Genomic DNA, 10,991 nt, shown 5'->3' with positions numbered 1-10,991 from the left:
CTGAAACATTCACCCTGGTGTAATGGTTGTGTAGGTAGATTGTACAGATGTCTCCTAGTGTAGGCAGTGGAGAGGCAGTACGCATGCGCACATCAGAGCGGCGATGCTACCTGAAGCGACTTCATAATCAGACATCGACATGGGCGACTATCAGGTTAGTGATTAAAGACACAACAACATTTAACAATTCTAAAGTATTTTAACGTGCAAATGTATTCATCTCTATGATGGAAGCCTGTCCTTTCTGCATGGCTACCAGGGGTTTGTGAGTAACTGTGGTTATGAGCGTGTAGTGCATGTGTGGATGACCAGACTGATGCTCCAACGTGCAGGTCTTTCATCGACGGGACCGATGGACATTGAGGAGATTTGCTCACTACTACTGGCGAGTTTATGATACTCTTGTAGGCGGAGCCACAGCATGTGGGCGGGGTAGCGCTGGGGTACACTGAAATCTGATTGGACCTCTCACCACAGATGATTGCTGTGCTCTCACGCAGTCAAGCAGTTCACACGCTCACACGACACAACTATCTCTCACGCACAAACGTGACTACGACACCGCACACCAAGATGCACCGCTGTGTTGATATGTGGACGAGGAGCGGACCAGCAAACGGAAGAACGCGATTACCCAACAGCCAATCAAAAAATAGCATCGTTGCATGCGGGTCCAATGCCACCCCTCCACACACACACACACACACACACACACACACACACACACACACACACACACACACACACACACACACACACACACAATCTCAATGTGGGTCTATCTGAGATTAATACTAGATTTAAACTTTCCCCATTAACACTATTAAACTGGCCAAGATTATCACCGAAGCGAGTAGTACGAGAGAGAGTACGTAAAATGTCACTGGTAAATTGTAATATAGTATAATATAATTTAAAAGTCGCTCAGTGTCTGCGAACATGAACATACCAAATAAAAACAATGTGCACTTTGGACTTCAGCCACAAGATGGCGCAGGAGCCGAGAAAAAAGCAAAACAATGATTTCCACTGCGTGAATTTATCATTAGCCTATATACGTCTACACCAATCTACAGAGTCTAACATTCAACAGCGATGTTAAATACTACAACTACAACACTCAAACTCGTTGACCTATACAACACACTGTAAGAAGACTGAAATCATTCTAATTCTGTTATCATTGAAGAAACTACCAGTGTTGCAGCTCTTATTACTTGGTTCCAGACTACAGCCAGAATGTAGGAGCAACAGTGCAACGGTATACATGTTTAGGGGATGGCATCTAAAGTGCAGATGATCAAGATTATTATAGCATAATTGAACTATTTTTTATACTGCAGTAGGAGATAAATATAAGAGCTTTCAACCCTGAAGATTTTGTGGCCATGTTGGAACCCTATGGCGAAGCATATTTGCTGTGGGTAACTTCAGAAAGACAGCACAGACTTTAGTAAACCAAACACACGGGGCCCAGGGAGGGGCTCACGGCTCCGTTGAGTCATGCTTCCATATTAGTTACAAGGAAGGGAGGTTTTTTTCCACTTAAGGTCAAACAGCAGCTCTGTACAGACCTTATTTCTGCCAACCAACGTTCTCCCTTCTGCCCCCTCACTCTCACTTTCTCAGTCTGTATCTGTCCTGTTTATTTTTGAAAACTGATCTCTACGTTTTTATTGAACATATAGTTTTTTCAAAAGAATTGTGTTAAAAGATAAAGGGAACCAGGTACAGGATGTATTCTCAGCTTATTTTAAATGTTTGGGTATTCAAGTTTAAATTATGTAAGCTTTACTGAGAAAATATCAAACCCTAAAATAAGAATGACCTGGTTTGCAACAGATGCCTTATTTACCAAATCTGATCCAGCGTTTACTGGCGTGTAGTGAGGGTGAAAACTGAAAACATTGGCCAACAGGCTGGAAATGTTTGAGCTCCTGTCTACATGATGTTGGTGTTAAAATACTGTCACTGTCATTCATTACTCTGTAAAACTGGCAATGTTGAGCGCTGTGTTCCTTTAAAGGACATACTTTCTTCTTCCATTTTGTTGTCCGTGGATGTGGCGTGGTATTTCCCCGTCCGAGTAGCCCCACCCAACAACACCAAGACAGGAACAGTTGGACCTAACAAGGAGAGGACTGGGTCCCTCTATATTTACACCTCAGCAACATTTAGCCTTTGAAAAGTGGTTAATGCCTCCTGTTGCATTTGTCTTGGGAGGCAGTGTGCAAGACAACCATATGCTATATACAAATGTAGTATATTAATATAGTAATTACTCATAATAATAATAATATGTATTCATATTCTTCTCATGCCATGCCCTAAAGCAATTAATAAGTGGTTATATAGAAACTATATATAGAAAGATAAAGCGATTGGTATCACTAATACATGAAATGATCAGGCTGGATGTCACACATTAATGTTTTGCCCAAATTTATAACTCCTAAATATGTTCTGTGCTGGGTGAGTTCCCAGTCCTGTCAGATTGTTTCCAGTCCTGCCCCGTTGTGGAGCACCACAGCCCAAGACTCTGTATCGGTGCCTTTAGTTTGATGTGGGGCTGATGGCGTGTGGAAATCTTAATTCAATGCAAACATACACAGATTTCAATTGCAGTAAAATATTTATCACACAGCCTATAGCAAACACATCAACACAACAATGACCTCAAACTGTGGTCAGTGGCAATATTCAATATATCAATTACACAGCATAACACACCAGAATACAGATTGTTTATGTAAAAAAAAGAGAATGCAGAATACCTCCACTCCAAAAGTGAAGCTAGGAGCCAAAAGACAGATAACACTGTGAATCACTCCCGGATTCAGACGGAAAAGATTGCAGCTCTGTAATTAACCCTCCATCTTGTATTCTCTCTGATAAATAAATGTAAACAGTTTTTTTGCATAAACAGCCCCATGCATTTTCATTAAAAAAGATATTTTTTGCAAATCAACCCATTTCAGCCACCCTTGCATAAATCTGCAGTATATGATATATACTTCATGGTGTGAGTCATTAATTCTGGGCCTTAGACTCCACCCCCAAAGTACTTGCACCAGCCATTTTATTACAGGTACAGTTAAAGTCTGTATCACATCCCTAGCCCAGGTTTCTGCTAGCTATCCGCTTAACCGGAGAAATTAATTTATAAGTTTCTGACCAGCTGTTGGATATTGTTTGGGTGGTAGGGAGTCTCAACACAGTGGTGACACTGACATCTGTCTAAACTCCTCAAAAACTGCTATATCAGCATTTATGTGGTTCTGAAAATGGTCCCCTAGCCAAATAATATCCACTCTGGTCATGTGGCCAGAAACTGATGTATGTTCCACGAATTCTGCATTACAAAGGATGGTGTTATTCTGAAGCTGTACACAAGTGTATCAATAACACAGCAGCATCAGTTAGTGACCCACAAGAGGCCATTGAATGCAAGATTTTCTTTATATAAACAAAAAGGAAAGTTTATGACTGCGCCCCACATGAGGTCAGGGACAGACACAAAATGTTCAGACCTGTAGGCAAATAGCAACTAGCAATAGTTTGTAATAAAGAGGCTGGTGTGATCTGTTAGGAAACAGCAAACGTTTGGGTAGCGTCAGCACCAGTTCAGCAGGTCCATGCCGAGACTTTAAGCAGTAAGAATACAAATAACTACAGCCCTGAGGAAAGGGTCAGGAACATCAATACTTCTAAGGCATCTGGAGGACATAAAAAGCATGACCACAACTTTCTCATGAACTCTTGTGAACTCTAATGAACTCGTGAGTTGGGTCGAGTCACACAGCTGCACCTGCAAAACAAGAACAGAGTGATTAACAGGGCAAAACCAAAACCCACACTCACCTGGACATTTGAACATTTGAGTTGTAAAACCATTGTTCGGCTGTAGGTTCCTCCAAAAACTCATTTCTGATGCAGCTGAAACGTGGCTTACTTAAGGTTGAATAACTCAAATACTGAATCGGACTCACTGGTTGGATAACTCAAATACTGAATCGGACTCACTGGTTGGATAACTCAAATACTGAATCTGACTCACTGGTTGGCTGTGATCCACATGTGACCTTGTAAGATGTCCAAATACTTATTGCAAGAAGAAATGTAGCAATGAAGCCAAAAACCTGAAAAGAAGAAGGATGAAACAAGTGTGTTTATCTCACTGATCCACACAACACTCACCCACCTACAGCAAGAGCAGCACAGGAAAGTAGTAACTGCACAGATCACGCAGCCTGTGCACTGGGACTTCCTCTGAATGTGAAATGACGTAAAGCATTTCTGCGAGCCCCCTCCCCCTCCCCGTTTCCCGGATGCACTGATGGGCAGCGGGACCTCGCAGTGGCTGCTGGGATTACTCACCGATCCGGCCACCAGGCCGGAGATACCATGACACTTCACAGCTGCTACTATGGATGCAATAAGGACCAGGATGGTGCCGATGGCATAGTGCAGGAATTCCTGCCGGGGTAAAACAGACACGCTGCACTCAGAGACGGCGCATGCCCTAACGCAGACGTCTAGTGCAGGGAAATGTATCTGGCTTGTTTTTTTTTTACATTTTAAAGCCGATTCGAGGATGGAGGAGACCATGCAGGAGTCAGAGATATTGAGCCCGAGGCGTCTCGGACACTCACTGTCAGGGTCCAGTTGATGCAGGGAATTTTGGTCTGCAGCCTGAACATGTACATGAGGAGGAAGATGAGGAAGGCGACAAGAAACCACAGCGTGACCACCTCAAAGTATCGGTAGGCGGAGTAGTCTGTCCATGATGAATAGTGCACACACAGGAAGGCAATCAGGAGGGCTATCTGTACACACACACACACACACACACACACACATGCATGCGTACAGACAGACAGCCAGAAAGGAAAGACAAATTTTGACTACTGCAGTCATCGTTCATTTGAACAGAGGCAAACGTTTGCTGAAACAATTATATCAAATTGTTGTTTGTTTGGAGATGCACTTTGTGAATCTCTTGATATTTCTGCACTCTCCCATCTAATTTTGATGGAACACACAAACCACTCAGACAAGAAGAGCATCAAGAGGAAAAATCATGTCAACAAACATGTCCCATCCGTGGACGCGACAGGGAGATGGACGCGGTCTCCACACCATCCCGTTGAAACTGGCGCCCAAAACGATGATCCATGCGACATTCATACAACGGATCACAACTCCTGTTTAACAATTAACTCTGAATTCAGAAAACGTCATTTAACTCCCCGTGTTAAGTTGTGTGAAGGGAATTTTTTGGCGTTTAGTTTTAGACTTGTGCGATTCTGTCCCGGTGGTCCATCAGTCGTAGTCTCGCCCCACACCTGTTACCATCCACCCAGCAAGTGTTGGGAGTGTTTGGTGTGAATATTAGCAGCTTACCAGTTAGACTGTGGTCAGCTGTCAGCTCACAAAAGACCTCGTTCTGTGTCCAAACAAGTGCAACTGTATAATGAACACGTGGCCCGTGTTGTGTTTGTGTGCGTTAATCTTAGGCGAATCTGAACCGGCTATCAGCACAACCGGGCCGGTTATCGTTATAAAGGGATCATGGTCTAACTTCGTAGGCTTACGATCTACGTTTACGATCGCATGATGTTGTAAACAAAAACGATACACATTTACACACAACATCTTTAAGGATGCACACGCGAAGTAATATTATGGTCTGTTTTCTTACCACTTGTGCGAATTTCAGCAATCCTGGAAAAGATCGCAGGTAAGCAACGTTGACGAAGCCCCCGTCCGAGGTGGAGGAGGTGGTGGTGGTGGTGGTGGTGGTTCTTACTACTGTGTGCGACATTTTGTTGCGTAACGTAACTGTTATTTTTCAACACAGCGTTGTACGTGTCTGTAGCGCAAATGAACACAGTTCCGTTATAGTGCTGGAAATCTCACGTTTGGGCGTGACCCACCACGGGAGGAGCGACTCACAGCAGCGACTACAGCCCAGTTGGGCCGGACGTGACGGAGAGGCGTGGAAACACCTCCTGGTTTTAGTCTTTAGTTTTCTTTGACTAATCTCCACGACCATGGTGGGATTTATATGACCGAAAGGACATAGCGCCTCTAGATACAGTTATAAACTCATACTGGACATTATCAACACATGCTACCATCTCCAGAAGAGTTAAAGTTCTACCACAGGATTCAGGTCCAGTTTACGGAAATCAACCCAAAGCATCGAGTGTAGAAGAGAGTTCAGTGCATGTGTGTGTGTGTGTGTGTGTGTGTGTGTGTGCGTGCGTGCGTGTGTGTGTGTGTGTGTGTGTGTGTGTGTGTGTGTGTGTGTGTGTGTGTGTGTGTGTGGTCAACACGGGGAAACATGTGCTGCTACCGGTCACTCCTCAACTCATGGTGCTCCTCACTTAAAGAGGATCATATATTATTATATACTCCACACCTAAACAGCTGGACCCAAACTCATTCAGTCCTGGTCCGCTTCGCGAAGCATCAACACGTTTATGAAGTTTTAGCTACAAAATAAATAAATAAAGTTCGGTACCGAAGTAATAAGTCCTCGCTATAGTGTGTGATGTTAATGTAGGAGTCGTGCTCGTTGTCATGGTGACAGTGTTAATAACAGGGTTATGATGGTACTGAACCCAGTTACGAACCTAAACAGGAAACAACGACGTGGTCTCCAGGAAAATAAGATACGCTTGAATCAAGTAGATTAACATGCAAAAATAAGTTTGAATTCGGCGGTAACTGTCGCACCATTTACACCATTTAGATCTATAGAGCAAGTTTACTTACTGTACACAGTCAGTCAAGGTCTGGGTAAGGGAATATTCCATCCATTTGTAGAAAATAGTACATTTCAAAGTTTTTTTCTTGCATTTAAAGCACGCTTTAATCTTCTTTCCATTTTAATTATGCCTAATATTAAATGTTGACTATCATTCCTGAACTAATGAACTGTCAAATCTATATATAGGCAAAATGTCTTAGTAATGTTATATTACTTTATTTACAATTTTGCAATATTCTAATGGAATATTTTGTCAAACGATAATAGCTATGATATGTTGTAAGTAGGTATTTGATGGTGGTGAAGGTGTTCAGAAGCAACATTTAACATTTAACGTGCTCAGAGTCTACAGTGAATTAATGAATCATTACTTCCTCCATCTCTGTCTGGATCAGTGCACACATCACACTTTAATGCACTGCATGCACACACAAGCGTGTGTGTGTGTGTGTGTGTGTGTGTGTGTGTATGTGTGTGTGTGTGTTCATCTAACCACAATGTACACAATGTATTCTATTTTACTTTAATCTCATTTGACATCTACACTAAGAGAAAATACTTGTACATCTGGTACTTGGCAAATAAAAGTTCTGATAGTGATTTTGATGAGTGTCCATCTTGAGAGAATGCAGGAGAGAATGAACTAACAGGGAAACCACGTTAACAGCTTTAGCATGTATACTCGGAGGTATTTCTTCAGGTGCACATGGGGAGTAACACTGCAGTCGGAGCCTACCAGTATCATCGCTCCGACACGGAATGAAAACCTGGAGTTCATCACAAGACATTTACAGTGACAATATCAACACCCAGAATTTTCATTCTAGTTACCTTATACTTAGTCTGATTGTGTGATTTGTGTGTGACTTGTGTGTTCGTCTGTATAAATTGATTCTGTCTAATTTGTGTGTTAACGGGCCGCCCAATGGAGGATGGGTTCCCGTTTGAGTCTTGGTCCTCCCGAGGTTTCTTCCTATTCCCCACCATCATAGGGAGTTTTTCCTTGCCACTGTCGCCTTTGGCTTGCTCATTAGGGTTCTGGACCCATAGTATTGTTAACCTTGTAAATCCTGTAAAGCGCTTTGTGACAACATGTGTTGTGAAAGCGCTATACAAATACATTTTGATTGATTGATTGATTGATTGTTATTATAACGATTATTAGTTGTAGTATTAGCAGTAGTATTCATTTATGACAGTGACTTAATGGACACGTTTCAGGCCGTACAGGGATGTGAGACACTGAACCACAGCGTCACCTAGTGGGCAAAACTGAACATGCCTCTTCTTCCTTTAAACCCAGTGGTCCTCAAACTTTTTCTAGCATTCCCCACCTCAGAAGAAGGGGAAATTCCATGCCCCACCTGTCCCATATCACCCAAACAAAATGGTAATAAAATACAAATGGGGGGTGGTGAACGTAATTTGTTGACCGTGGGGGGGGGTGGCACACTTTGAGAAAGCATATTATTATTATACTTCAGCGTTTCTCAAAGTGTGGGGCGCGCCCAGAGACCGTATATATACAGTCACATGGGTATTGCAGGTGGGGCGCAAGTAATTGGAAGAAATGAACCTTCTAAAGCCTGTCGTGGGGCATGGAATTTCCCCTTCTTCTGAGGTGGGGAATGATAGAAAAAGTTTGAGAACCACTGCTATACTTAGAGTTTTTAAGTGCATAGAAACAGAAGCAATCCCAAAAGTAATTGTGACAATGCCTAGGTGATTTTAACATCACTTATTCACACTGATATGATAATAAAATATGTTAACAGCAGATTTAGTCATTTTAGTGTTGAGGCCCCAGAGGCAGTTACGTACTAAAGGAAAAGTTGAAGATGTGTTAGTGGTGGGCGGGGCCCTGCGGTGAGTGACAGTGACTCAGAGACGAGGACTGTCTGCAGGGGACTCACAGCCAGAGAAGAACACCACAGCCATGGACTCTCATGTCCTCATGATCACCCTGGTTCTGCTCCTCCAGACCTGCGCAGGTAAAAACGCTCACCTGCCGTATGTACTGGTGCTCCGGGTCTGCTGACACTGCTCTGGGGTTTTAATTCTGTTCCAACTCCTATCAGCCATGAAACAGAAGACAAAGGACTGTAGGTGTCTGGTGTATTTGGAAATGCACAGAGAAGGGAAAATGGACCGGCTATCAGCTGCTTGGGATTGGAACAAGAACTGCAGTTAAATTATATTTAAATTAGCACTTAAATGTGCACTTATTTAAATTACTGCCTTTAAAGCTACTGTCTTCTTTTCCAAGCTGGCCAGGGCTTTACCCTGAAAGCATTATTGACACTAACGTTTGGTGTGCTCACTTGAATGTATGTATTTGATATCAGTGGTTGTTATGGCCACAGACCTTCACGCCAACAAAGCAGGAAGCGTCTTATTCCACTTGTTTAATCTGTTGCTCTCAGCCTTCAAACAACTGATGAGCTGTAACAGGTTGAGACGAAATCCTGCTGCCACACAGATGCACATGAGGGCGCCCACTTGTGTAAAACATCACATGTAGCATTAATCAGCATTAGCGCTGCATGAATCACTCATTTTCAGCATGTTCTCCATGATCAGGTCATGCCGGCCACGACGACAGCTGGAGCATGAAGGTCCCAGCGGAGGTGCGGGCGATGGAGGGCTACCCCGCGGTTCTGCCCTGCTCCTTCACTCACCCTCACGGCACCCAGCACGCCTCCATGCATGTGGTGTGGCGGCTGGGGCACGGACCCGGCAGCACCGAGCTCTTCCGCTGCTCCAGCCTCAACGCCAGCCAGCACTGCCAGCCCAGGCCGCACCAGGACCAGCGCTACCGTCTGGAGGGCAACCACCGCGCACATGACCTGTCCCTGCGCATCAGCAGCGCCGCCCTGGAGGACAGCGGCCGCTACTACTGCCGGGTGGAGCTGCCGGGGCAACCGCAGGGCAGCTACGAGAACAAAATGGGGACACGGCTGAGAGTGGAAGGTAAAGATATTTAGGCTTGAATACGCACATGGTGGCTTTATGTTTGGTACGTCAGTGATATGTGGAAACTCAGCGTTTATTACGTCTATACGCTGTTTTCCATGATGTGTTGCTGAAGTGAGGCGCACTGGATGCATGTTTGAGAGACATTTACACTCATAGTCACACTGTTTTGTTGGTGTTGATGTTCTTTCTCCTGTTTGAGCAGCTCCGCCGCAGATCTTGAGTCTGTCAGTAGGGGGCAGTGTGGACACTGGTCTAAAAGCCTTGTGTCAGGTTCTGGGCTCCCCCTTACCTGACATCCAGTGGCTGGGGCCAGACGACATTCTGGATGGGGACACCAGATCCCCCCTGTCTCAGGAGGCACGTGGTCAGTTCCACACCACCAGCCAGCTCCTGGACATCCAGCCAGGGGGGCAGTACACCTGCACAGCCTCCAACCTTCTGGGGAAAGACCGAGCTACAGTGTACGTCCTGTTTCCCAGCCCAGAGAGGTCCATGGAGAAGCACAGATTAACAGCTTTACCTCTGATTTTGGGGCTTATGTTGGGTGTTAAAGTGCTGCTGGCCCTTGGCCTGGGAACCTGGATGATTAAGGGGAGAATCAAACCCTGGACGTAGCATACAGACCTACTGACATACCGACATAACACACACACTGACGTACTGATCAGATCTGGTCATAACACACACACTGATGTACTGATCAGATCCGGTCATAACACACACATAAACACAGATAGTGATAAGATGAAAAAGTCAGCCTTGCTACACGAATCTCTAATGTCAGTTTCCCAGACAGGGCCAATGGTAAATCACCCTGCCAATTCTTTTTTGTCAAATTTTAAGGTTAATCTGGGTCTGATCTACTGAGTTGAAATGGAATTATTGCTTTAAACATGCACATTTTTATTCTTTGTCCTTCAAAGCAATATAAATAAAAGTTGTTTTCCAATGTTAAAAATAGACCCATTTCCTCTTTGGGTGGCAATGTGTGTGAAAACACGTCTAACTTCCCAGCTCATGACTCTGACTCTTATAGACCCGTTGTGTAACCAATACAAGATTTACTGTTTGTTGAATGTTGTAGTTATATGTTCTAGTTTCCTATTCTTGTCTTCTTGGAACAACAAAATCAGTGTCAAACTCACTTGAAACACAATAACTACAAATGGTCAAATAATGATAAAGTTTATGCAAGCTAAAAACTCAAGTGCTTACCTAATACAGATATAATCATTATAAT

The 10,991-nt window shown here is 43.9% G+C and overlaps 2 protein-coding genes and 1 long non-coding RNA gene across 5 annotated transcripts; 2 read left to right on the top strand and 1 right to left on the bottom strand.

Moving 5' to 3' along the window:
- Positions 1-22: 22 nt before the first annotated feature.
- LOC143519645 (uncharacterized) lies at positions 23-2,935 on the top strand. Its single transcript, XR_013132481.1, has 2 exons — positions 23-154; positions 333-2,935. It is a non-coding gene; the product is annotated as an uncharacterized LOC143519645 (long non-coding RNA).
- On the bottom strand, positions 2,649-5,836 carry cmtm7 (CKLF-like MARVEL transmembrane domain containing 7). The gene is made up of 5 exons (XM_077013299.1): positions 5,702-5,836; positions 4,653-4,826; positions 4,378-4,476; positions 4,058-4,139; positions 2,649-3,808 (listed from the first exon to the last, which is right to left on the bottom strand). The coding sequence occupies exons 1-5, from the start codon at positions 5,822-5,824 to the stop codon at positions 3,795-3,797; spliced, it is 492 nt and encodes a 163-aa protein (XP_076869414.1). The 5' UTR covers positions 5,825-5,836; the 3' UTR covers positions 2,649-3,794.
- Positions 5,837-6,021: 185 nt separating this feature from the next.
- Positions 6,022-10,638, top strand: LOC143519642 (sialic acid-binding Ig-like lectin 15). Of its 3 annotated transcripts, XM_077013295.1 has the most exons (4): positions 6,022-6,804; positions 8,680-8,766; positions 9,356-9,745; positions 9,954-10,638. In XM_077013295.1, exons 2-4 carry the CDS (start codon positions 8,712-8,714, stop codon positions 10,364-10,366), a joined length of 858 nt encoding a protein of 285 aa, XP_076869410.1. In that variant the 5' UTR covers positions 6,022-6,804; positions 8,680-8,711; the 3' UTR covers positions 10,367-10,638. The 3 variants fall into 3 exon arrangements, with proteins under 3 accessions (XP_076869410.1, XP_076869411.1, XP_076869409.1); XM_077013296.1 differs by lacking the exon at positions 8,680-8,766; XM_077013294.1 differs by having other exon boundaries at positions 6,022-8,766.
- Positions 10,639-10,991: the final 353 nt, after the last annotated feature.

The sequence above is a fragment of the Brachyhypopomus gauderio genome, chromosome 7, assembly GCF_052324685.1.
Source record: "Brachyhypopomus gauderio isolate BG-103 chromosome 7, BGAUD_0.2, whole genome shotgun sequence".
Classification (NCBI taxonomy): domain Eukaryota; kingdom Metazoa; phylum Chordata; class Actinopteri; order Gymnotiformes; family Hypopomidae; genus Brachyhypopomus; species Brachyhypopomus gauderio.
This window is presented reverse-complemented; position numbering and strand designations above follow the sequence as displayed.

Bases quoted from the DNA above. Each gene is read 5' to 3' on its own strand.
- cmtm7 (XM_077013299.1), bottom strand. From the start codon at position 5,824: ATGTCGCACACAGTAGTAAGAACCACCACCACCACCACCACCACCTCC. The intron at 4,827-5,701 runs GTAAGAAAACAG...GTGTGTGTACAG, and splicing joins TGCTGAAATTCGCACAAGTG to ATAGCCCTCCTGATTGCCTT. The intron at 4,477-4,652 runs GTGAGTGTCCGA...TTACCCCGGCAG, and splicing joins GCATCAACTGGACCCTGACA to GAATTCCTGCACTATGCCAT.
- LOC143519642 (XM_077013295.1), top strand. From the start codon at position 8,712: ATGGACTCTCATGTCCTCATGATCACCCTGGTTCTGCTCCTCCAGACC. The intron at 8,767-9,355 runs GTAAAAACGCTC...CTCCATGATCAG, and splicing joins GCTCCTCCAGACCTGCGCAG to GTCATGCCGGCCACGACGAC. The intron at 9,746-9,953 runs GTAAAGATATTT...CTGTTTGAGCAG, and splicing joins GACACGGCTGAGAGTGGAAG to CTCCGCCGCAGATCTTGAGT.